We start from the raw sequence: 27,420 nt of genomic DNA on the forward strand, positions 1-27,420 counted from the left end.
ATTGTTGGCTTTTCTTTTGCTAGTAGGTGGTGCTTTACTTTTTAGGGAAAACAGGAAACATGAAAACATGTTTTCAGGAAACATGAATGCGCAAGGCCCATTGATCGCGTGGATTAATCTTTACTTTAGGGACTTTATTTTCCTGACAACACACATTTCTGAGGGGTTTAAATCCATGGAAACTCTACTGTAACTGGCATCACCCGTCACCTACTGTAGCTTACTGAGTCACAAACACAAACACACGCATACCCACACGGCTCGGGTTCAGAGGCTTAAACTCTACATTCTCCGCCAATGAATGTTCAGCACGGTCCTATGCCCTGTGTTTCACATAATAATGAGCACATTTGCCAAAGCATTATGTTATTTTTAGTTCTTGTACTCGGGGGATGGTTTGCTAATTCACTTAGATGTATTACATACTCACTAGGCTTATTCACATGGCTGGAGAAGCTTATCCGCAAACTGATGACAGAAACCTAAACAAACGATAATGAAATAAGCACTCAAGTCTGACCCATACACAAAGATTGTTTTGTTACTGTTGTTGTTTGTTATTGTTTGTTTCATTTCCACCTTATTTCCCCCAAGTCGGCATTCCCTCACTGTACCAGCTAAGCAGCCTACCTCCCAAACGAAACAATCAGAAATGATAAACAAAGTGAAAATTCCTTTGCATTACTGCATGGGTTTGCTTTTAAGCAAGATGATTTACATAACACGTGGCCGAGCACAGAGCATGTAAATAGGATTATTTGAGGTTTGTGATAAGCTTTGGGCAGACGGAGCAAAATAAAATATATACACGTGTTGGAAAAGCTATGACATATGAAATCCAGACAGACCCTTGTGGTTGGGTTTTGGCTGCATTCTTTCAACCAGGAAAACAGCTCATATACCAAAAACAAAGAATTGTGTGCGTGTGTGTGTGTGTGTGTGTGTGTGTGTGTGTGTACCTGCATGCATGTGTGTATGGTATCTTCAAAGAATAAGAGTTAGTCATCCTGATTCAAGGTCTCTTTCTTCTACACACATAGAATCAATGCCATTTCCTTGACATTGCAGTTTCCTACATTTTCCCATTATCAGCACTCTCCACTGATTGGAAGCATGTACACCAAGTCAGACAGACACCCATCCATGGGGGCAAGTTGGTTTAAAAGAGTAATTCCTGGATGTAGTTATCTGTGTACGTGCAAATCTGGTGGGGGACAACACATCATTTAGTTAACTCATCTAACAGACTAATGTTTTGGACAGTCTAAAAGTTAAAATATTGCCTTTTTGCCTATTTGTATTTAAATGGAAATAAGCGAAATAAATAAATAAAAGAAAAACAACTGGTACAACCGCCATGTCTAAGTAACAGACTAAATTGCGATACAGATTTATTGCCATGTGAATAAATTAGTAAAAAAAAAAAAGAAGTAGTACAGAGAAGTAAAAAAAAAAAAAAAAGAGTACTGAGATTGTTACTACAACAGTTCCGACTTTGATGGAATTTGTTGCATAATCTCAGAATTCTGAGAAAAGATTTTATTTTTTTTATTTTGCCGGACTAATTGGAGATTTCCGGAGAAGAAAAACGTACATGCGAATATTTATTTTTAAATGTGGCCTTAATCACCTTCCCTCCATCTCCTACTTTTACCTTATTTCCTAAATGTTGGTCAATTATAGCTAGTCGTAACTAATGGTATATATTGCGGTTTACTCTCCCTACCACTCGTTTTTATTGCCGTTATTATTTGCGCACGTATTTTCGCCCGACTTCTGGATCTGTCGCTCGGACCGCCCACCGACCGCGACGTTCAGTTCAGCCCGAGCAGACGACTCGTCGACTGTCCTGCGCGCGTCCACCGCGACCCGACGCACTTGGCGCGGGTGGCGCCCGCCGCCTCCGCCCGCCGGCTCCGCCCGCCGTCTCCGCCCGCCGTCTCCACCCGCCGCTCCGCCCGCCGTCTCCGCCCGCCGCCTCCGCCCGCCGCCTCCGCCCGCCGTCTCCACCCGCCGCCTCCGCCCGCCGCCTCCGCCCGCCGCCTCCGCCCGCCGTCTCCGCCCGCCGCCTCCGCCCGCCGCCTCCGCCCGCCGTCTCCACCCGCCGCTCCGCCCGCCGTCTCCGCCCGCCGCCTCCACCCACCGTCTCGGGGTCGTTCTCGAACACCTCGCGCGCCTCCTCCTTGCTGCAGCGCTCCTCCACGCACTCCCGCTCCAGGTGTCCCTGCTTGGTCTCCTCGAACACCTGGTAGGCTCTGCGCCGCCTGCCCAGGACGTGGTTGGCCTGCTCCGGGGACAGCCACACTGCCGAACAAAAGGTCAACCGGCGGCCCCTTAAGACCAGTATAAATATATATTTGTTTATTTGTATTTTTTTTTTTTTTTTTTTTTTAATAAAGTGAAACTTAAAAACAAAAACAACGCACAACCACCCGCATGGAGGTGGAGACATATGTAGGCTGTAAACACGAAGCAGTTAAAAAATAAAGGGTTTAAAAAGCCCTGGGACGTCTCGTCAAAAATAGCCGTTACTAATAATGTCCCCAAAAACATGGGGGTGGGGGGGGGGGATTTAGCATGCTAGCTAGCCCCCCTCGCAACGCTTGACTTACGGCTTGTGGACCAGCAGACAAACAGCAGGATTAGGAGGGATTCCAGTAGAAAGGACTTGGCCGGGGTCAACCTCATCTTGGCTGGCTTTCTCCAAACTTTGCTCTCGGCGCCCTGTCCTCTCGACTCTTCGGCTCGGTTGCACCGAGAGGGGGAAAGAAAGAAAGAAAAAGAAACGACACGCCACGGGCTGCTGCGGAGCACTGCAGGCATCCAGCGCCTCCAGTCCAACTCAGTGATAACTGGTAGCGCTCGGCTTTTATTGATTTATTAATTAAAAAAAAAAATTTCACCGTTTTTCTACCTCCGAGCTACGGTGTCGCGTCCCCCCCGCCCCCCCCGCCGCGTAATCAGTCACGCAAGGCGGCTATACCGTTCCCGTGCTCCGGCTACCGCGGGCGGAGGATCCCCATCTCGCTCCGTGACTCTGCCGTGGTGTTGTTCGCTGGTCGCTTAGCCGCAGGAGGAGCACGCGTCGCGCCACTCTGCCCTGCGGTTGGAAGAACGTTGGGGCAGGAGTTTGAAACGATGCAGGTAGGGCTAGTCTCCCTCTCCCTCTCTCGCTCTACTCCTCCTCCACTCTACATCTGTCTATTTCCCCCCCCCCCCTCTCTCTCTCTGTATTTACTCCCCTCTTTCCTCTCTGCACTTCTCCTTCCTCCCCCTGACACCCCCCCTGCCGTATTCTACTTCTCCACCTCTCCACCTCCTCTGTACTTGCATGGCAAGGTCGTACTTTTTTGAAGTATCTATCTATCTAAGCGGTCCACGAAAGACATGTACGTCCGTCCAATAGTGTCAAAGAGTTGTTGAAACGTCCCAGGTTTACTAATACCCAGCACGCTTTATCAGCAGCAAAAACAAGCCATGCTGAAAAACAAAAATGTGTGTTGTTCCCATGAATTTGCACAGGCACAGAAATGAGTCACTTTAATGGGAAAAATGCCCGGCGCTTATTTGACACCGTCAGGATGTGCCATGTTGCTCCTTTCACTTTTGTTTCCCAGATTTCCTCCGCAGCGAGGGATCTTTCTGAGAAAATGTGTTTTCGCAATCGCATTCCCTTGCCGTGTCTTTTTTGCCCTTCACCACAACTTGTTTCTTCCTCCGATGGCTTCCACTCCTGACACGACATCTGGGTCATGCTGAGTCCGTCACTCCTCTCCAGTCCAACAACCGCCCTTATTAACCAATGACTAGAATTTAATGTTATCATTTCATTTGTTGACATTCGCCTGACAAAAAAAAAAAGTAAGGTTTTGACCAATTTTTATTAAAACAAACAGAAAATAACCAACCAAATACAACATTGAATTATAAATTAAAAGGTTGTTTATATACAGGTGAATTCTACAGACGATCATGACCAACACAAAAATGGGAGCAGCTGTAGGAAATAGTGTCGCAATAGAAGAGAGAATGAGAACGGATTATAGTAGATTCAGACATCTGCAGTAGAGACATTAGAGATGTTAAGGGATCTTAAAAATCCTGGTCAGCTACGGCCAATTGTCTAATTTCTTTAAATAAAAACCCTCATCTAACTCACCACATATGTGATCTACAAAGCTCTGCTCTTTATTGGCCTTACTTTCAAATAATATAATTTATTTTCTAATAATGTTATCCAGCTTCTTAGCCGTTCAACGGAAGGTAGTTCTTCCATCACGTCTTGTGAAAAATATCTAATTTAGAGCTTCAGAGAAAGGTAGGGAATGTGATTCAAAATATACCCATCACAGGAAGTCCTCAAACCTGACAGAGAGCTCTATTTCAGCCTCTAAGCTCATTTCACATATGGAGCTTAACCCAGAAATGTTCAGGTTGAGTTGTGTGTGAACTAGAGCAGGAGGCGATTTTCTCCATTTTTCTTCCAATTCCCATAAATCCTCTCTACGGCTACAGCTTGAACTAGATTCCCAGGTCATGCCCAATAAAAGGTTATCACGTTAGTCAGTACGATGCTGCCCACACAGGGAAAGAAAAGCAATAACAAAAGATTTCGGGAGACTTGATTTTGTTGTTCATTCGTTTTGTGGCAGCAGATTGAAAACACATCAACATAGAAGGCATTTATGTGCAAATATCTGGAAATTGGACCAATGTCACCCAAAGAAATTCTATCACATCCTATGCAACACTCTAATTTAAGGAATCAATCTCAAATGCTCAAGTCTAAAAAGGTAAAAAAAAGCCAACCGAGCCCGAGTTGGAGAACCTGGCAGTACCACAGGTTCCATGGGTGAAAATGGGTTTTCTTCTCCGCTCGTCAGGTTTTCCTTATATCCTTGTAAGATATCCTCTCATGTGGCATTTGTTGGTTTAGTTATTTGGCGGAGGAATCTGGCTGCGAATGAAGTCATTTTCAGTGTGGCTCAGACTCAGCCCATCAGAGAGAGTCGGTGGGGAGAAGGGAGGGCAAGAATGGGACTTTATACTGTTGTGTTTACTCATTGCCTCATCAAAGTCCAGCTGCTGACCATTGACTGCCACCTCCATGCAGCCGTAGTAATAGGCGGTGACTGGCGTGGCCGAAATTGGAACCTCATCTGATAGAGAGAGAGAGAGAGAGTCAAAAGGCAAAGGTAAAAAAAAAAAAGAAGCAAGAGAATGATGAGACAGTGTCGCCAGCTGGTGTCAGAGCCCTAATGGCAATGTGGTTTGGGAATGTCCCCTTCTTTCTAAATGACCAACAAATGTACCGTGGCCCCTCAGAGATCCCATTCTCAGTCCTATTAGTCAGTCAGTCAAGTAGAAATGCGTAGTGGAGTTTCCGTGGAAGGCGGTTGTTTGGCTTGGTTTTTTTTGTCAGTCAGTGCATTACAATAACAGGATAAAACAGACATAAGCTTACAAAATGAAAAGGGATAGCATTTAGATGGAGAATTATAATTTAGGGGGATCATAAATATATTTTTTATGTGTGAATGGTCCGACACGGACGCGAACAAGGCTCTCTGTGTGCCCAGATGGCGGGGAGCAACAGAGAGCCGTGCCCCGTTCCTCAAATAAAACAACTAGGAACAGTGTGGGGACGGGGAACGGCGCCAACTCGTAGACTCGTTAAGATTATTTGTTCTGCGCATAACACATGGAGAGGGGGCGATCGGGGAGAGAGTCACAGAGAAAGGGTCCCCATTACGCACAGTTTCATTCCAGTACCGTCAGAGAGGGAGACAGGTGTGCACAATGCACCCCCATCCCCTCCGCGCCCCTCCTCAGGACGTAGCCCTAGGCGGCCGCCTATCTTGCCTATAGGAAGAGCCGAGCTGGCCCGGCCTGCTTCCACCCCGCCGCCCCTGCCAGCGAATAGTCAAATATTCACATTGAACAACCAAATCCGATTTGACCGACAGAATTCTAAGACGGGTACAGCCCTAGATCCAACAGTCCATTCAAGGCCATTAGCACATTAACATCCATCACTGTCATCCATGCCAGTTCAGCATCTGGGTGAAGGTGAACTCATTGGATGAATGACCTAATCCAGCAACTATGGTTTTGACTCAAACCTCCAACCGGAAGTGCATTAATAAACATCTTAATCCATTTCTAATAATCTAACATTTGAAATAACGGTCACTTGTAATAACTGTGTGACTTTCGTCAACGTCTCACCTGGAATGCCACCGACGTAGGTGCTGAGGGGATTTTGCATGGTGGCGTTGAGGCGATCCAGCGCCTCACGCAGGGCGTTGGGCTCAATGTAGGAGACTGTGGAGACGTTGGCGGAGAGCTGGATCTCTGAGGGAGTGACACTCAGCTCCACCGTCAGACGTTCGGGGAAACACAACATGATCGTCCTGAGGGTCGCTACAGGGACGCCGTCCAGGAACAACTGTAAGTTCTGTACAAGAGAAGTCACGCCAAATGTATTTGCAAGTATACTCGATGTGCTTCACATCAAAGACAGGTGCACAGAAGCCCTGTCACCGGCGGTGTGACCATAGGGCGACAAGACAAGAGCATGGCTTCACACTGCAGCCTCGTCGCTGGCGGTGTGACCATAGGGCGACAAGACAAGAGCATGGCTTCACACTGCAGCCTCGTCGCTGGCGGTGTGACCCTAGCATAACTGTGCAGGACTTCTTAGATTTCACTTTCACTTTCAATCTGACCGTGTTTATAAAGCAAAACTGTCACCTACAAAACAGCTGCTCTGGCTCAACAACAGAGACGGAAACAATGTCATTGTTGATCTGAAAATGAAACCCCGGCGGTCCTATCTTTGGCTATGTTAATGGAGACTGGTGTTGGCATGGCAGGTGGAGGTAATAAACAAGTACTGTGAAGCCAAGGAAAACACACACACACAGGGTTCATTCTAAAACAAGAGTAAACCTGAGCACAGCTTTCTCCACTTGGCATTAGCTAAAAGAGGTCATGGTCGCCAGTGGAGTTCATGTTGAAGTAAACACGGACTCACAGATTCGTCCTCGCCCTGTGCTCCAACGGAGAGCGACAGTGGAACTGTGTTGTTCTGAACAAGAGCAAAGAGGACCCCAGTGCTCTTGGACGGACGGATGTTCAGGCTCATCTTCACCTGCCAGCTTCCAGACTCACCTGGACACACACACACACACACACATATAGACAAAACTGAGAAAAATGCTCTGAACGTACTTTCTGTTGGAACATACTGCTGTTGAATTTGTCAAAAGTAAACCAAAAGTGACCAGACCTTTGTCCATCCTGGTTCATTAGTTAAAGTGTTCTTAGCTATTTAGTGAGAGAACCCTACAGCATGGGCAAGCATTGAACAGTCATTTGTCAGCAGTTACCAGATCATGCAGACAGTCAAATGTTTTTTCCCCGTTTTTTGCATTTGAGAATTTCTCACATTGAATTCTGAGGTTGGCCTCATGTTTGCATTATTGGCTGTTGGAGTTGGCACTTTGAATAGAAAACACTTGATAACAGCATGGCAACAAAAAATTTAATTTTCTTTATTTTTTGCATTTTAGATACTCAAAAAATACAAAAATCGATCGGTATAGTTGTAGAGGTGCAGCCGTTTCACATCATATTATATATTCATATTCATTCATTCATTCATTCCTGGCCAAGATCTGAACCTTTCAATGAACCCATACTGTAACATACTGTATGTGCACGTACTGAACACCGATTTGAACTACTCACTGTAGTCAACGTTGAACTGAGCCAAGCCTGCCCCGGTGAAGTAGGATCCTTTTTCCACGTAGACAAAGCAGTGCTTGCTCTTCTTCTCCTGGATGACCTCTTTCACACCTGACGCCCCCTGGTTCATCAAGTTCCAGCCCCGGATGCAGCCGTCTAGACGGGGGTTGATCTACAAGATACGCACACACACAAATACAAACACATGCATCTGTCATCACATAAAAGCATTCACTCTCCATTACAGATACTGTAGTTATCCTGTGAGGGTTACGGTCATCACACAGGTTGTTGTTAGTATTCACTTATGAAGACTGTGAACTTACGGCTTTGATGATGCTGTCGGTGCGGTTGGGGAGGCCAGCGATGTAGACCTTGGTCTCCAGTTTGCCATTGACGGAGGTGAAGAGACTCTCGGGGCTGTTGATGCTCATTACCGCCTCCTTGCTGATTTTAACACTGATGCTGCTCTCCAGCTCGTCCACAGAGATCTACCAAGACAAAGACCCTCATTTACCCGTTCTATTACAGGAAGGACTTGATCAATACCAATCCACAATGTCCAAGGAAAACTGACAACAACAAAACTAAAACAACTGCATCAAACCTCATATCGCTTACCACTCCCCACCATGTGTGTAGGGTTTTTCTTTAAAAATTCAGGGGGTGATTTCACCAGATTGAGTCTCTGCTTTGCACTTTGTGTATTCATCATGTGTGCACTCCTCTTACCACGTGCCACTGGCCATCATTGATGGCTTTGCCGCCACTGGTGACCTTGAAGGTGTGCTGGTTCTTAAACTGGACTTCGATACGGCCGCCTCTGAGCCCCAGCATGAACCACGAGTCCTGGGAGGACTCCGCAAACAGGACCACCCCCTCAGGGTCGAAGGTGCGGAAGTCGAATTCCGCAGCAAACCTAAAAACAAGGACCGAACTCACTGAATGAGCAAAAGTCGGAATTAAACCTTTATTATTCCAAATTCTGTCTGTGAAGTGAGGTGTATAAGGAAGTTGAGTGGCAGGTTTGGTTTTTACATTAGTATTGACAATTTTTGTCACTTGTCCCTTGTCCATCAACTATCACAGTTTGAGAACAGAGTGGGTATGGGAGGGGCCAAGGGGTTAACAAAAAATATGACCAATCAAGGAAGGAGGCTAAAAATCTTGGGAGGAGCCATGATACAGGCTGACTTTTGTTAACATGGTCTAAAGCTGTGTTTTTCAACCACTGTGCCGTGGCACACTAGTCTGCATTGAAAATGTTTTAAATTGCACTTAAAACAAATAAATAAATAATGGAAATCAACTATGATGTTGCAAGATCAAAATGGCAAGGCTGTACTAATCAGTTAGTTCCAGCCAGAATACCAGCTATGTGTTCATCAGAACAAGCTCAAGTTTTACACTGAAAGTGATACAGTAACTACTAGTAGATCATGATTATAAGCACAGTTAAATACGTTTGTGACTTTTTTGTGGTTAATGGATTATCGGAAGGATTATTTCATTGTAAAAAGACTGGCGTGGCAGAAAAATGGTTGGGAAACACTGGTCTAAGAAAGGCGTATTAACAAACCATCATAGGGTGCTGACAGACAGCGCAAAAGTAATATCTCACATGCTTTGCACCGTATGTTCTCCTGCTATATACAAGAACACCATTAGTTTATCCAGCTTTAAACTGCTTTTTTAAATTGTGCAACACTCACTTGGTGTTCTCGGGCAGACGGAAGCGCAGGTAAATGACAGGCAGGCCAGCAAACTGCTCTCCCAGGTAGAGCATCTCGGGGTGCTTGTGGTCGTTCAGGTCCAGGCAGAGGGGAATCTCCTCACAGTAGCGCTCGTACTGCGCCAAGCGAAGACCCTGGCGGCCGTCGCAGTGGCAGGCGTAGCTGCCCAGTGTGTTAATGCAGGTGCCGTCACACATGTTCAGTAAACACTCGTCCACGTCTGTAGCGACACAGGCAGGCAGAATAATGGAATGGATCTCTAAACTGTTTTTTTTATAATAATATCTTAAAGCACACATTCATTGTTTTAGCTTGTAATGACTTCGATTTTTACTTTTTTTACACTCCTTTTTTTTTTGGGTATCTTTTAACTGTATTTTATTTGTTTTATTGTAATTTTAACCTATTTATACCTCTTTGTACCTTGTAAGAGTGAGTCAGAGTGAAGCTGGGGTAGGGTTGGGGTTAGCCCACATAATAACTCTAAGAACTTTGACGATATTTGGCATACGGACATTTATATATTAAATGACACACCGAGGTTGATATACAAAGACTAATATTATTGACAGACTGTACATTTTGTTGTGTTGTCTGCACTTTCAAACTCCTAAATAATTCCACTTTTATAAAACATGTATGTTCTTAAATAAAAGCTTTTTTAAAAACAAAGATGTTGTGTGTCGATGATGCTGTTTAACAATCCCTCAAAACACAAGAACAATGCAGAGATTGCCCCATTCAGCAGGGTGTCATGTCCCCATTCAACAGGGTGTCAAGTGGCCATGTGGCAAGTAGCCATGTGGCTTTGTTGGTCCTCCAACCCCTTTCCATTCTCGGAGCAAGCTGAACGAAGCCAAGTGTGGGGAAAACTTTGAGGGTGATTATCTCAAAAACACAGTTTTCTGTACCCTTGTCATTCGTAAGTCATAGCTTTAAAAATATTTCCTTGATTTGCACAAGTGAGACGTTTTGGAGCTCTGATTCTTCACTTTCAAATGACGTGGAAAAAAATAGTCAAACAGCACCAAATGTACCTAAAATCCACAGTGGGTCAAAAATCAAGAACAGAAAATATACTTTTTGAATTTGACCAAAACTTTTTCAAAGTCCCTGCAAAGCAACAATAAATATGTGTTATTAACCACCCAGCCAAATTTCAACAAAAATCACCAAGTATATAAAATTAGATTTCAAAATCATGAAAAAAAGGCAGTACTCTCTGCTCTGAGACGCTGGGGGCGTGTCCACTGAAGATTCTGAAACCACGCCCAATCGCAGAAGAGGTGCTCCAATACATACATACACAGTACAAATCCAAAATCAGAAAACCAATAGCAGGCTGTTTTTCGTTGTTTTGATTCTGTTCTTAAAATAAGAACAAGAGAAACATCTCCGTGCGCTCCCAAGGGAGCGAGGCTCTGTTCCGGCTCTGTGCACGGAGCCTTGTGCGCCCAGATAGAGCCCCTCTCCTGGGCCTCTGGCGAAGGGAGCGAATCTGGACTGAGCTGATCACCCTGGCGACCTGGCTGGACAACCAGCTCCGGGAGCGCCGACTCAAGAGGAACGTGCGGACCCAGCCAGTACTTCCCGCTCCGTCAGTGATGTCCCGGTCACTGGCTTCGGCAGTTCCCGAGTACTCTAGAAGTCCCTTGAGCTGTTCCAAGCCAGAGCCATCGCAACTCGGTGAGCTCATCTGTCTGCAGAGGAGCAGGCCCGTCGCCTGTTGACCTGGTGCTGTCTGTACTGCAGCCAGACTGGACATCTTTGGGCCACCTGACCGCTGCGTCCGGGAAATGGGTCGGTTCGTGCGACATAGGGGAGGTGCATACGAGCCGAGCTACCTGTACCCCTCCTCTCATCCCTTGTTAGATACCGCCCTCTTGTGGTGGAGCAGGCGCAGATGAGAGCTTCTTGGACAGAAAAGGGGTGCACCAGTTGGGCTTATTGCCCGTTCCCCTTTCTGTGCCAATGGAAGCCAAGGCCCTGACCGGGTTGTGCCTGGCCCGAGTACAGCATCAGACCATTCCCCTAGGAATGGCCCAGGAACGTCAGCCAGACCCAGGTACCGGACCTCCCAAATGCCTGTTTGTTCCTGATGCTACAGTGGGCTCACTCATCCCGTCTCACCTGCCACCATGGGATCACTTGTACCTTGGCCTTCCTCCAACAATGGCTCTGGTGGCCTACCCTGGTCCCCGACACCCGAGCTCTCGTCGCAGCCTTCTCCACCTGTGCACCACCATCCTGCCCATCCCCAGTCGCCCGTGGTCTCACATCACCCTGGACTTCATCACCAGTTTCCCGTCATCCAGTGGCAACACCAGAGTCCTCACCATCGTTGATCGGTTCTCAAAGTCTGCCCACTTCATCGCCCTTTCCAAGCTGCGGATGGCTACTGGTGGCCCATGTGTTCCGCCTTCATGGAATCCCCGGACATCCTCTCTGACAGGAGTCCGCAGTTCATCTCTCAGGTGTGGCAAGCTTTTTGCGCTGCCCTGGGAGCCAAGGTCAGTCTCTCCTCCAGTTTCCCCCCCCTAGACCAATGGCCAGACGGAGCAGGAGAGTCAGGAAATGGGGACCATGCTCCGTTGCATCACCACCGCAAACCCCTCCTCTTGGAGTGCCCAACTCCCATGGGTCGAGTACGTTCACAACACACTCCTCAAAGTTTCCACTGGTCTGTCCCCCTTCCATTTTGGCATCCAGGGCAGATGCATTTCAGGTACAAAGGCACCAGAGCTAGAAAGCAAACTAGTGTAGGCTGTAAAAACTCATTAAGATTGAGTGAGAGAACCACTGATGAATGCGCTCTACTCTTATATAGTATTAGGGGAGGGGCCATGCCAGACAGGAATGCGTTACGTCACGGGTCCCTGATTTAGGACCGTCCAAAAAATCAGGACCACAAAAACAGTTTGGCAGTCTCCAGGATTCAGTACTACATAAGTTCAGTCTTTTTACATGTTTTAAGCAATAACATTTTAACATGTTTAATGTGTTTAGAAACAAATCTCAGAATTTACTTGATCAAATCTGAACGGGGTAACTGAGGTTCATTTCTAGGGATATGTAGGAAGAACATCCAAGGCCACCTGTGCAGCTGGCTAATGAAACGACCGGGGAAGTTAATCTCACCGTCGCAGGTTCTGGAGTTTAAGTTGTATATAAACCCTGGGGGGCACTGGCACTCGTACATCCCTGGTGTGTTGGCACACTTGGCGGGCTCCTTGCAGATGCTGGGGTATAGTAAGCATTCATTGATGTCTGACAGAGAGAGATTGAATTAAGATGTTACATACAGTACTATCACAGACAGTTGTAAACCTTATTGAAAATGATGCATCAAAAAAAAAAAAAAAAAAAGTGATTGAATGTCATTGTAGGTTTTGTACATTTAGCTGTCTTAAACCAGTGTTTCCCAACCTTTTTTCTTCCGTGGCACACTTTTTATAATAAAATAATCCCATGGCGCATTAATATCCTTTTAACCACGAAAGGCATCACAAACATGTAGAACTGTGCTTATTATTATTATTGCCTACTAATAGTTATGCAAGACTGGTGAACGATTCTTTCGTAGCGGACAAACCTTTTGAATGACTTGGTAGTCACTTAAAAGAGTCAACTCATAACTGAACAAAATAATTACTGAGGACTCATTTCAAGTCTGAGACAGAATTTTTTTTTTACATTTATATTTGACATATAGCTCAGGAGGTAGAGCTGGTGGTCTAGTGATCTAAAGGTTGCTGGTTCGATCCCAGGCTCCTCCTGCTATCATGCTGTAGTGTCCTTGAGCAAGACACTTAACCCCTAATTGCTCCTGGTGTCTGTCGGTGTTTCAATAATTGTAAGTCGCTTTGGATAAAAGTGTCTGCTAAAAAAATGTAATGTCTAAAAAATAGAACGATTACTTTTACTGAGTGACTCGTCAACCTTTCATCATTAGGAACAGTCCTCACTCTAAAAGTGAAACTTGTGGTGCTGGAGCTGCTATTCTGTCTTGAGCTGATGAATTACACAAATTAGTACAGCCTTGCAATTTTGATCTTGCAACACAAAAGCTAAGTTCCATTCTTTATTTTTTTAAGTGGAATGTGAAATTCTTTTCAGGGCACACCTGGCAAGCTTTCACAGCACAGCAGCGTGCTGCGGCGCAGCGGTTGGAAAATGCTGCTAGTGTTTGTCAAGACTTTGTACTTAACAAGTGCAGCACAATCAAAGGCAAATATTGCACTCTGAAACTCATCAGAGATACAAATACGACGACAAAAGTAAGGAGTCTATGAAGAAGCACACTTACTAGCCTTACTAGCTTCGAGTCCGAGAGTAATGGACTGTTTACACTATCGAGGAATGGACATCTTTTGAGATGTTTATAACATTCTATTACATCAGAGTTCAGAAGCAGGTCAGCCGTGTTGAGGAAGTCAACAGCTGTAATAACAGCCTTTATCGAAGCACAGACTCACAACTCTTCTAAATATTATCAAGCCCAAAGTAGCTTCTGCAGAGATGGACTGGACAGGGAATAATCCTTACCTATACAGTTGATTGACTCATCATTCGTGAAATAGCCGTCCTCGCAACTGCAGCGGAAACTTCCAGCAGAGTTTTTGCACTTTTGATTACATCCTGCCAGAAATTCTGGATCCAAACACTCGTCGATATCTGCCCGAACACACAACACAGAACACTTGAAAGGGTTCACATTTGATTTCAAGGTGAATGTAGTGGAATTTAACTTAAACTGTTTATCTGTTATTTCCTTTCTGGAATACTTGGCTAGTTAAATTGCTTATTGCAGCTTCGGGGAACCATAAGAATTCAATCACGACCGATGGATAACTGATCGGCTCAATCGATACCCACCATTTTCACAGCGCAGGCCCTTCCAGCCGGACTTGCACACGCAGGTGAAAGCACCCTGTCCGTCCACGCAGCGTTCGGAGCCCTCCTTGTTGCACGGGAACGGCGAGCACTGGTTACTTATTTCTGCAAGGGATACATACGCAAGTAGGATGCCGCCAAAACGTGTATAAAAAAGAAATACGCCTAAGTATGATCTAAAATTATGTCACGATGATCCATAGTCGCAATGATACCAAAGCGTAAGTAACAAAGTGAGTCTGCGATGTGTCCTTTACATTAAGCAAGTATAACAACAAATGCAACTAAGTTAAAACTGAAAAAAATGACTATTGATTGTGAAAAACAAGTATAATCACTGTTGTAACTCTATGTAACAGAACGGAAAGTTCTTTCTGTCAGAAAGGTGATTACAATAATACTAACACTAATACCACTGCAACTACTAATACTACTACTAATAATAATACTTGTCCTCATGCTCCGTACCATTCACACAGGTTCGCAAATCGGATGGAATGGAGTCGGTGTTGTGGTTGCTGATGCCAACGCGATGCGAACCAAGACACACTGCAACGAAAGACTCATAGATGTGAGAGCGTAACAAACAATAATATATTAACAATATTAAGAGGAACTCGAATGTGGAAGATACATGAAATAAAAAAAAGAAAACTTACCAACATATTTGGGGTAGAAGTATTCCTATAAAAACGACAGCAAATTAAATTACTTTTATTGTTAGCAGTACCTTTCACGGGCGATAATGTCAGATATAGGCTTTAGAAAACAGTTTATATAATAAGACAATTGAATTGGAAGGCTTTCTAAACATATAAGATTTAAAGACAAAAGAAGAAATTCAATTTTTCTACAGAAAGTTTTGGTTTAATCAAACTTGTTATGACAACATATTACAGTACTGCTAGATCCAGGGTTCATTATGGCATAATGAGATGAAATTCAAGGACTTTCAAGTACTTTTTTTAAGCACTAGTTTTTTCATTTTCAGGGACTTTGCGCAAAACTAATATAATCAATTCAATTTACATTTTCCTGGCATAATCTATGTAGTAAAGGCGATTCTGGAAATGGTTTGACGTTACAATTTTAATAACAAAATCAAACTTTTCAAGCACTTCAGCGCAAAAGGTGCTTTTTTCAAGGTATTCCAGTACTTCTATTTCTGAGGACAAAATTCAAGCACCTCAAGGACCTGGTAAGAACCCTTTTTATCATTGCTTCTTCCATTTTACTCTTAAACTTTACCTTGAATGTACACACACACAAGCATAAGGCTCCATACTAACCTGAATCACTCACTGATTCACCTACATGCCCACCCACCTACACGTGATTAGTCATTAGATACACAAGTTAGGGTTCAATGACTGCCCACCACCCCTCACAACTGTGAGGCATCTCCAAAATACATTTAAATACATTTGAAGACGTATAATTACATTTTACTTTACTGTTTAAAATCTACAGCAAGAGTGCAGAAATAAATACATTTAGTCTCTTATATTGCCTCTCGCAAATTGACAATGCAGACAACACTCAACTCTATCTCTCCTTTTCCGCTTGGGAAAAGCATATTAAGATACTACACACAAAATTAACTTATAAATGAGGTATTGTACTTAGAAACTGCTAAATGATGTAATGTAATCTAATTATACTTATTAAAGCCTGTTATAATTGTTTTTATTTTTATTTTTTGTCTCTAATATTGCCTTTCGCAAACTGACAATATGCAGATGACTCAACTCTATCTCTCCTCTCCATATCGAGATACAACCGACAAGATTACTTAAGCCTCTTTCCGACATGGAATCCATAACATTGCTGGATAAAAAGTATCCGGCAAAGGCAGTCGGTAGTCATTCCCATACTGGCCTCCTTAATGGTGAAGTTCCATTTGGAGTATGTTCCGACATTAGATGACTGTTACGGACACAGTACGTAATGGGTTAGGGTTAGTACTTTACAGTTTGTCCAGTGTAGATGCGATTGTTTGAACAATCTGTCAGCAATGGACATACAATCTGAATCGTTTTGTTTTTTTTCCCAGGCTCTCGGAGACCAGGCTTCGCTTCCCGTCTACCCGCCCCTCCCAGACGGACTCGGTTCCCTCCGCTGCAATAAGGTCCCAGAGCCCCCTTCCCCGGACACAATAACCCAAAAACCAATGTTATTAAATCGGTGTGATCATTTTCAGCATGTCCTACACTCTCTGCCTCCGGAGAAGGAACGTTCTCCACCCGTTCTATCTCTCCCTGTTCGCTTGCTCCCTCCCCGGCTCCGTGCTCAGGTGCAGCCGGCGGGCAGGCAAATCGCTTCTGCCCGATGTCCCCAGCATCAAGACCACATCCTTTTCCCACATGACATCAATACGGATCATTGCCAGTAGATTTACAGCTTTCAGTGCAAGTGGAAAAGGGGCTTTATTGTACTTATAAACTGTTTAATTACATAATGTAATGTAATCATACTTATTATAATTATTGTTTTTTTTTACCTTTTTGTAATATTGCCTCTTGCAATTGACAATAAGCAGATGAAAAAACTATCGCTCCTTTACCCCTTCGGAAGTACATATTGCGATATGACTGTCAAAATGTACTTATAAATGACTTATTGTACTTATAAACTGCTTAATGTTGTAATGTAATGTAATGATACTGCAGTGTGTAGAATTTACGGAACTGGCAAAAATGGAATACAATATTCATAAGTATGTTTTTATTAGTGTATAATCCCATGAAAATAAAAATTGTTTTTCATTGCCTTAGAATGAGACGTTTTTTATCTACATAGTGAGCAGGTATGCTTCATGGAGGCCGCCATGTTGCACTGCCATGTTTCTTCTACAGTAGCCCAGACCAGCCAACCAAAACCTGGCTCTAGAGAGGGCCTTTTGCATTTTTTCACAGCCCCTGTCTCTTCCACAGAGGTGCACTACCATGGGGAGAAGTATTCAGTTGGTTGTGATCTGTAACCCTCACCCATGCCACTTAATTCTATACACTGCACCTTTATGGCCTACTTTTATCAGTAAAACCTGAACTGATGTCAAATTGAGACTTTTTGTGGTCGCCTGGACGGAAATGATCTATACTAGTGGGGTTCGCTGTGTCCTCACCGTCTCCGGGTAGTTCTCAAAGATCTCCCTGGCCTCCTCCTTGTTGCACAGCTCCTCGATGCACTCCCTCTCCAGGTTGCCCTTCTTACTCTCCTCAAACATGGAGTTGGCTCTCCTTCTCCTGGTCAGGAACTGAGAAGCTCCGCTCCGACTCAGGACTACAGGGGCAAACACACACGTGACACACCAGTTAGGGTTATTTTGAGGAATACCTAGTTTGATGATATTTAGGGAATGATTATCGGCGCTTTCATAAGATATCTCCACCCAAGAAATATTTGAGGAGCATTCGTTAGTCGTGTGACTATTCTAACCAAACAGGTGGAGGCATTACCGTACTTTCCGGACTATAAGCCGCTACTTTTTTCCTAGGTTTTGAACCATGCGGCTTATACAAAGGTGCGGCTATTCTGTGGATTTTTCTTCCACCGCTAGGGGCGCTCTAACCGGAATTAGAATCAAAAATAAGATGGACGAAAAATCAATGCAAAGAAGAATACGCTACTTTTTCTTTAGCAGATAGAACGCGGACGATAAATTACCAACTGGTAATTATTTTCAAATCCTCGCCCCTTCATCATGGAACCCACACGAAGAAGTTCGTATGATGCAAGTTTTAAGTTGAAGGCCATCGACATCAGTGTGAATCGGGCATTTTAAGCTGCACTCCGGGTTGAGTGGGAGGCTTGGATGACAAGTGGTGAGAAGTAATTTACAAAAACTGGCCGCATGCGAAAAGCATCTTTTTCTGATGTCTGTCAGTGAACCCTAACAGCGTGGAGTGCTGTGAAAAAGATCCACCATCACCAACGGGTTCCGAAAGGCTGGACCGCTACGCGAAGAGAGCGGCGCACCTTCAGAGTCTACTTCACCGGAGGATGACAGTGACACGGAGAGCGAGACTGATGGAGACAGATGTGACGAAGCGCTTCTGAGGCTGTTCAACTCCGACACTGAAGAAGACGACTTCATGGGTTTCAGCGAAGATGATTAAAGTGACTTGTGGTTTCAAACACAGGAGAAATGAAGGTAAATAAATGCCGTTTTTTTTCTCTTAGTTCTGTTTCGTTTTAATCAGCAAAGTTGCTGCCGTGTTAAAAGGCACTGTTCGGAAAGAATCTGTTCAGGTACATACATGTACATTTACAGTTCAAAATCGTTCTGTACATGCAGTAAATATCTAATTTTTCAACATAGATATCTGCGGCTTATGGCCCGGTGCGGCTTGTATATCTCTTTTTTTTAAAATAATGCGGATGCGGCTTATATACAGGTGCGCTCTATAGTCCGGAAAATACGGCAATTTGAATAGGTAGGACAGTCAATAAGGTTCAGAAAATTGCATTACTTTACTGAAATACAGCCTTAAAAACAACATTTAACTATATAAAAATATATCTATGATTTTTCACATTATTTTTGTTGCTTTTATGACTGGAGTTTTGGTCGGATATAGGGCTTTACGATATTGACAAAATCCAATATACATTTTTTTTCTATGAATACCTTGATTTTGATCATTAGACAATATTTTGAGGATGTTGTCAGAAGATATTTATATATTTTCATGAAATATTTATTACTTTAACACTGTAATGCAGCCTTATAGACAACATTTAACTATCGTATCACGATATTAGGGTAACAGGGACTATGCTCCATACTCACCCAGTTCACTGTACCAGCCCCCACCTGCCAGTGGATCACTAACTTCCTGACAGACAGGAGGCAGCAGGTGAGGCTGAGGAAAACCACATCCAGCATCTAGTCAATCAGCACTGGCACCCCCCAGGGATGTGTGCTCTCCCCTCTGCTCTTCTCCCTCTACACCAACGACTACACCTCAGGAGAGCCGTCTGTTAAGACTCCCGAAGTTTGCACAGGTTGCACAGCTGGCCCTCTGGTGTGGTCAGAACACCCTGGAGCTGAACAAGCTCAAAACTGCGGTGATGACAGTGGACTTCAGGAGGAGCCCCCCAACACTGCCTCCCCTCACCATGCTCAACAGCACTGTCTGCTGTGGAATCCTTCAGGTTTATGAGATCCACAATCTTCCAGGACCTAATGTGGATCCCCAACATTGACACAGTCTTCAAAAAGGCCCAGCAGAGTGTCAGGGTTCGCCCGGGTCCTACCAGCATCAGCCACTAGATGCCGCCAGTACTGCCTTTTCAAGGTTGCTCTGCTTCACCTATTTCTGTTCCTGATTACCCTGCCTCATTAGGTGATATGTTTCACCTGTGTCTCGTTTGGTCGTCCCTATTTAGACCCTGTCGTTTGTGTCCTCAGGCGCTCAGTCTTGAGTTTGTCTAACCTCATGACAAGGCTCTTGTCCCAAGCTCCCGAGACTTCTTATTTGTTTTTGCCCAGTTTTTGTACTTGTTTTGAGTAAACCTCTATTTTTGCCACCTCGCCTCTGCCTTGTTCTCTGCACCTGGGTTCACTCAGCATACCCCCGTAACAGCAAGACTGAGCCACAACATGGACCCAGCAGAGAGCCAGCCTCCAGAGGTGGAGAGCCTGCGGGTGGCCTTGACGAACCAGGGGGCTGCGATTGGCCGACACGAGCGGGTTCTCCAACAGGTCCTGGACAACCTGCAGTCGCTCGCCCAGGCCGTCCAGCAGAGCCAGGCACAGGCTCCACCTATGGCCCCTGCGCCAGCGCTGCCTCCCATGGACCAGCGTCCTCCAGAGCACCGCGAACCACGACTGCCGGCGCCAGAGAGGTACGACGGTAACTCAGGGGGCTGTCGTGGCTTTCTGACACAATGCTCCCTGGCTTTCGAGCTCCAGCCGTCACAGTTCCCCACCCAGCGCTCACAGGTGGCATACGTGGTCACGCTACTCACCGGCAAAGCACTCTCCTGGGCCACAGCCATCTGGAATCGGCAAACCCCGGCCTGCTCCAGCTACCAGGCTTTTGCCGGGGAGATGCGCCGAGTGTTCGACCACTCAGTCAGTGGGAGGGAGGCGCCGACACGGCTACTCCGGCTCCACCAGGGGGGACAGAGCGTGGCGGACTACGCCATCGCATTCCGCAACCTCGCTGTGGCGTCTGGATGGAACAGCGAGGCACTCATCGCGGCCTTCCAGGAGGGCCTCAATGAGGGTGTCAAGGACGAGCTGGCATCCCGGGAGGTGCAGGAGGACCTGGACACGCTCATCGATGCAGCGATTCGGGTGGACAACCGCCTCCGGGAGAGACAAGGGGAACGCGTTTTCCCCGCTTCACCAATACCAGCGCGCAGAGCGGCTCTGGGGACGAGGCCTCCCGAGCATCTCCTGGCTATCCCGAGCCCGCCTCCAGCATCAAGGTAGCAGCCGATGCAAGTAGGCAGCACACGGCTCTCTCGGTCCGAACGTGACCGGCGGATGAGAGAGCGCTGCTGCTTGTACTGTGGGATCCGGGGCATTTCCGTTTTTCCTGCCCTGAGCTCTCGGGAAAAGCCAACTCTCGTCCAGGGTAGGGAGAACTGCGACGAGGCCAACCTTCTCTCCCGAGCTCGAGGCGACCAGGGTCCTGCTGGCTGCCTCCCTCGCCTGGGGAGATCAACATCACTCCCTCCAAGCTATGGTGGATTCCGGCGCTGCAGGAAGCTTCCTGGATGTAGGGCTAGCAAAAGCCCTAAAGCTCCCTCTGGCACCTCTAGAGCATCCTCTCACGGTGACAGCCCTGGATGGAAGACCACTGGGGACCGGTAGCGTGTGCCATCTCACCGCCCCCCTTTGGCTGTCACTGGAGGGAAAACATTCAGAGGTAATCCAGCTCCACCTCATCCACTCTCCTGAGTTTCCACTGGTCCTGGGCTACCCATGGCTAGCCCGTCACAACCCACATCTGGACTGGGCCTCCGGGCGTCTCACCGAATGGGGTCCTGCCTGCCACACCACCTGTCTTCGTTCTAATCCGTCTTCTCACCCTCTCGAGTCTCCAGTCCGTGTCCAAGCTCGGGCCCCTTCCCAAGCCCCTGCCCACTCCGGAGTTCCTGTCCGTGTCCTGGCTCCAGTCCGTATTCAAGGTTCCATCCATCCCGAGTTTTCACGAGTGCCCCACGAGTATGCCGATCTGAGGGAGGTCTTCAGCAAGAGACGGGCCACCACGCTTCCTCCCCATCGGTCCTATGACTGCGCCATCGACCTTCTGCCTGGCACCTGCCCTCCTCGGGGACGTCTCTTCTCTCTCTCTGCCCCTGAGACTACAGCCATGGAGGAGTACATCCGGGGGGCGCTCACCTCAGGTTTCATCCGCCCTTCTACCTCCCCGGCGGGCGCAGGGTTTTTCTTCGTGGGTAAGAAGGATGGCGGCCTGCGTCCCTGCATTGATTACCGTGGTCTGAACAAGATCACGGTCAAGAATCGCTACCCCCTTCCTTTCATGTCCACATCTTTCGAGCAACTGCAAGGCGCCACCATCTTCACCAAACTCGATCTTCGAAACGCATACAATCTCGTCCGTGTCAGCGAGGGGGATGAGTGGAAGACCGCCTTCAACACACCTACCGGCCATTATGAATACATGGTCATGCCTTTTGGATTGGCCAATGCTCCCGCTGTCTTCCAGGCCTTTGTAAATGACGTCCTCCGTGAGTTTCTCAACCGCTCCGTGTTCGTCTACATCGATGACATCCTCATCTTCTCCAGGACCCTTCCCGAACACATACAGCATGTGAGACAGGTCCTTCACCGCCTGCTCGCCAATGGCCTCTATGTGAAACTGGAGAAGAGTGAGTTCCACGCCACCACCGTTCAGTTCCTGGGGTTTGTCATCACCGAGGGTCACGTCCAGATGGATCCTGCCAAGACCGAAGCCGTCCGGGACTGGCCACCACCCACCTCGGTCAAACAGGTGCAGCGCTTCCTCGGGTTTGCCAATTTTTACAGGCGATTCATTCGGGGTTTTAGCACTGTAGCGGCTCCCCTCACCGCCCTCACTAGGACATCCACAGCCCGCTTCGCCTGGACTGCGGAGGCTGAGGGGGCGTTCAGGGCTCTCAAGACGCGGTTCACCGCTGCCCCTGTCCTGGCCACACCAGAGCCTACCCTACCCTTCGTGGTGGAGGTGGATGCTTCCGATGTGGGAGTGGGGGCCGTCTTGTCCCAAAGGACTCACGACAAGAAGCTCCATCCTTGTGCTTTCTTCTCCCGTCGCCTCACCCCAGCGGAACGGAACTATGACATAGGGAACCGGGAGCTACTGGCAGTCAAACTGGCGTTGGAGGAGTGGCGGCACTGGCTGGAGGGGGCCCAACACCCATTTGTCGTCTGGACCGACCACAAGAACCTGACATACATTCAGGATGCCAAACGCCTCAACTCCCGTCAAGCCCGATGGGCCTTGTTCTTCAATCGGTTCAACTTCATCCTGTCGTATCGTCCCGGGTCCAAGAACCTCAAGCCCGACGCTCTCTCCAGACAGTTCGACCCTCCTGAGCTGGTTGAACTCCCCGAGCCCATTCTCCAGAACTCCTGCATCTTGGCTCCGGTCCGCTGGGGAATCGAGACGCAGGTCCGGCAGGCCCAAAGGAGGGAGGCGGATCCCGGCAACCTGTTTGTCCCGAAGGCTGTCCGATCACAAGTCCTGCAATGGGGGCATTCATCCCGCCTCACTGGCCACCCGGGGATCTCCAGGACCCTCGAGTTCCTCCGCAGGCGTTTCTGGTGGCCTACCATGGAGCAGGACGTCCGGTCCTTCGTCGCTGCCTGCACCATCTGCACCCAGAACAAGAACCCCCGGTCACGTCCCATGGGGCTGCTGCATCCCCTTCCCATCCCCAGTCGGCCCTGGTCACACCTCTCAATGGACTTCATCACCGGCCTTCCACCGTCTCGGGGCCACACCGTCATCTTCGTCGTTGTGGACCGGTTCTCCAAGGCTTGCCGCTTTTTTTCCTCTGCCCAAGCTCCCCTCAGCTCTGGAGACTGCTGAGCTCATGGTGCAGCACGTTTTCAGGGTGTTCGGCCTGCCCCTGGACGTGGTGTCAGACCGCGGTCCGCAGTTTGCATCCCGGTTCTGGAAAGCATTCCACCAGCTCCTCGGCGCCTCCGTCAGCCTGTCCTCCGGTTTCCACCCGCAATCCAATGGCCAGACGGAGCGGGTCAACCAGGACCTGGAGACAACACTGAGGTGCCTCGTGTCCTCCAACCCTGCCTCCTGGAGCGACCATCTAGTGTGGGCGGAATACGCTCACAACACTCTGCGCTGCTCTTCCACTGGCATGTCCCCGTTTGAGTGCCAGTTCGGGTACATGCCTCCTCTGTTTCAGGAGCAGGAGGCGGAGGTGGGAGTGCCGTCAGCCCAGCGGTTCGTCCAGCGGTGCCGACGGACCTGGCAGAGGGCTCGTCAGGCCCTGCTGAGGACATCCCAGCAGCAGCAGATCCAGGCCAACCGACGGCGCAGACCAGCGCCTATGCTCCGTCCGGGCCAGAGGGTCTGGCTGTCCACCAGGGACCTTCCATTACGGGTGGAGTCACGCAAGCTCGCGCCACGGTATGTTGGGCCCTTCAAGATCGTGCAGCGGGTCAATCCTGCCGCATACCGTCTTCTGCTCCCCAGGTCCATGAGGATAAACCCCACCTTCCACGTGTCGCGGCTCCGACCGGTGGTCACCAGCACCTTGGCGCCCACCACGAGGCCTCCTCCGGCGCCTCTCATCATCGACGGTCAGCCCGCCTACACGGTCCGCCGGCTCCTGGACTCCCGCCGGGTCCGCGGGGCCCTGCAATACCTGGTGGACTGGGAGGGTTACGGGCCGGAGGAGCGCTCCTGGGTTCCGGCCCGGGATATCCTGGATCCCTCTCTGATCCAGGATTTCCGCCGTCGCTGCCCAACACTCCCTGGAGGAACGTCGGGAGCCGTTCCTAGATGGGGGGGTCCTGTCAGGGTTCGCCCGGGTCCTACCAGCATCAGCCACTAGATGCCGCCAGTACTGCCTTTCCAAGGTTGCTCTGCTTCACCTATTTCTGTTCCTGATTACCCTGCCTCATTAGATGATATGTTTCACCTGTGTCTCGTTTGGTCGTCCCTATTTAGACCCTGTCGTTTGTGTCCTCGGGCGCTCAGTCTTGAGTTTGTCTAACCTCATGACAACGCTCTTGTCCCAAGCTCCCGAGACCTCTTATTTGTTTTTGCCCAGTTTTTGTACTTGTTTTGAGTAAACCTCTATTTTTGCCACCTCGCCTCTGCCTTGTTCTCTGCACCTGGGTTCACTCAGCATACCCCCGTAACACAGAGGATGTACTTCCTGCGCCAGCTCAAGAAGTTCAACCTGTCCCAGGAGCTGCTGATCCAGTTCTACACTGCAATCATCCAGTCTGTCCTCTGCACATCCATCACTGTGGGGTTTGGTTCAGCCACCAAGCGGGACAGGAAAGGACTACAACGATCTGCCAGGACCGCAGAGAAAATGATTGGTGCCAACCTGCTCTCTATTCAGGACTTATACATGTCCAGAGTCAGGAAACATGCAGGAACCATCACTGCAGACCCATCACACCCTGGACGCAACCTGTTCCAACTCCTCCCCTTTGGTAGGCTCTACAGAACACAGTAAGCCAAAACAAGCAGACACAAGAACAGCTTCTTCTCACAGGCTGTCACTCTGACAAACACTTAAATCAGTCACACAGCGTCAGAGATAATTCCTGTGCAAAAAACGGTAACACTGAACACTCACTGTACATACAAATTCAAATTACATATATGGGAGGATAAACAGTTTTTAACGTGTTGTCATTGTCAATATAAACCAAAACACGGTGTATATACCTTACATTGTATATATGCATATTATGTCAAATCCACCTATGGAGGCGGATGACTCGCTGTGGCGACCCCCGGGAGCGGCTGAGAGGAGAAGATGTCAAATCCAACTACCTCATGTATATAAAGCAACCTGTTAATTATTCCATATTTATTCCAGCATCTTTGCACTCTGCACCATTGCTTTCCTGCTACAATTTCAGTGCGTGTGCGTGTGCGTGTACAGTATAATTTTATGTACATCTACATCTGTATATACAGGTACTCCTCACTTAACGGCCGAGTTCCGTTCCTAGGACCAGGTCGTTGAGTGAATTGGTCGATAAGTGAGGACTCGTGTTATTCCACTGTAAGGGAGCGTGGCCATTGCCAACGCTAGTGTAGTGAATACTGACAGACTGCGGGAAGGAGACTGAGACCAGTGATGAGATGAGATGTATACAGTGTATATAGTATATACAGTGTATATAGTGTATGAGGTATATATAGTGTATAGTATATATAGTATATGTAGTGTGTGTATAGCATATAAAGGGTGATGCACGATGAGATGCCTGACGCTGAGACGCGTGGTATTGTACGGAGCGTACAGTACAGACTGGTCAGAGAGCTGGTTGTAAGTCCGAACAGTTGTTAAACAGGTAGGTCATAAAGTGAGGAGTACCTATATATGTGTATATATATATATATATATTTTTTTTTATATACATCTACATCTGTATTTAGTCGTGAAATGTTTGTTTTAGCTTGTTGTCTTTGTTTCAGCTGTATGTCTAAGTCCATGTTTGTACATTGAGAGAAAGGGAAAAAAACTGAGTTTGATTCCTTGTATGCACTGTATGTGTACATACTTGGTGAATAAAGCTGATTCTGATCTGATAGCCAACATCCCAGTCAAAATCACATCACATGCCTTCTATTCATGTAAAGATAAGACATAGGACACTATTGATCCCGAGAAGTTGCGGCAGCTAAGTTCGGAGCGTGAGATGCAGAGAGAGAAGATAAAACACCATATTTACAATATATCAACAAAATAAAAAGAAGTAATGAACAGCTCAACAAGTAAGATGAAATAAGTCATTATAACTCATAATAAGCAGTTTGAGAATGCAATTTCAGTCGGATTCAGTGCAAATGGTTTGATATGAACAATTTATGTGGGAATAAAAGGTGCTATAAACAAAGATTATCAAATTAAAAAATAAATAATAAATGTAGGTTTATTGAATACTGACAGTTTTTTTCTTTGTATGTCATTATTATTATGTTATACAAATTCTAATTTTTAAGTCTGTAAACATAGTTTCCTTAATGTCGATATACTTATATAATAACAGCAATCCGACGAAATAATGAAAGTCCCATGAACAACAACGATGCTTGCTGAGCTTCTACTGATGTTTATTCGCGGCACGCTGCCAGCGGGGCTCGGCGACGAGAAGGAGTCTGGAAGGTTTATTGCGAAACCATGACTTACCAGAAGTGACCTGGGGATTAGGGGAAACCTTTTCCCAAGTCTATACCTGAATAAAGTCCGTTCGTACCCATCACAAAACCCGTTCGACTCAACGTGGTTACCGGGTCAACTTTCAGAACCGAGCGCTCAGCTCGCTCGGCGCCAAACGTGCTCGCCCGAAACGCACTTTTCCTGGACTCCTCACTCGTTTTCTTGTATTTCACAACGTGGTCCCCGGTCGCCGGGCTTACTTACGTCGCTGCGCGTCGACGAGCGACAGCAGAAGCAGCAGAGGCACCAGCGGCCCCCACAGCGGCCTTCTCCTTCCCCACATAGCGACGCCGGACCGTTACGCCTCCGCTGCCAGGCCGCCAACTGAACGCGCCCGTACTGCCCCGCGGAACACCGCGTTTCTGGCCGCTGGGTGACGGCGAGCCCCCGCTGCTGGGACGGAGTCAGGGTACACACACACACACACACACACACACACACACACGCACACACACACACACACACACACACACACACACACACACACACACACAGACGCACACACACACACACACACGTACGTACGTACGCGCGTACTGTCACGACGCGTTGCCTGACCGGAAAGGCTCCTTTTTGTTTTGTTCGACGTTCTCTGCTCTGTGGTTTTTTGTTTTTTTAATAAACTCTTCTTTCGTTGTTACGCCCCCTCTGT

At 47.3% G+C, this 27,420-nt stretch overlaps 2 protein-coding genes across 3 annotated transcripts in view; both read right to left on the reverse strand.

The window, feature by feature from the left end:
• gas6 (growth arrest-specific 6) overlaps positions 1-3,176 on the reverse strand; it is a 29,292-nt gene extending 26,116 nt beyond the window's left edge. For both annotated transcript variants that reach the window (XM_079998158.1, XM_079998157.1), the window contains exons 1-2: positions 2,613-3,176; positions 2,144-2,304 (exon numbers count right to left, since the gene is read on the reverse strand). In XM_079998158.1, the coding sequence (XP_079854284.1) occupies positions 2,144-2,304; positions 2,613-2,823 (372 nt within the window). In that variant the 5' untranslated portion in view covers positions 2,824-3,176. The remainder of the gene's footprint in view (positions 1-2,143; positions 2,305-2,612) is intronic.
• A 686-nt stretch (positions 3,177-3,862) lies between these two features.
• Positions 3,863-27,172, reverse strand: pros1 (protein S). The gene is made up of 14 exons (XM_079998159.1): positions 26,973-27,172; positions 17,500-17,657; positions 15,035-15,059; positions 14,844-14,924; positions 14,358-14,480; positions 14,028-14,156; positions 12,621-12,749; positions 9,462-9,702; positions 8,482-8,668; positions 8,076-8,240; positions 7,753-7,921; positions 7,037-7,173; positions 6,229-6,457; positions 3,863-5,159 (listed from the first exon to the last, which is right to left on the reverse strand). Exons 1-14 carry the CDS (start codon positions 27,049-27,051, stop codon positions 4,933-4,935), a joined length of 2,079 nt encoding a protein of 692 aa, XP_079854285.1. The 5' UTR covers positions 27,052-27,172; the 3' UTR covers positions 3,863-4,932.
• Positions 27,173-27,420: the final 248 nt, after the last annotated feature.

This window comes from Zeus faber (genome assembly GCF_960531495.2).
Source record: "Zeus faber genome assembly, chromosome: 3".
Taxonomy (NCBI): Eukaryota; Metazoa; Chordata; class Actinopteri; order Zeiformes; family Zeidae; genus Zeus; species Zeus faber.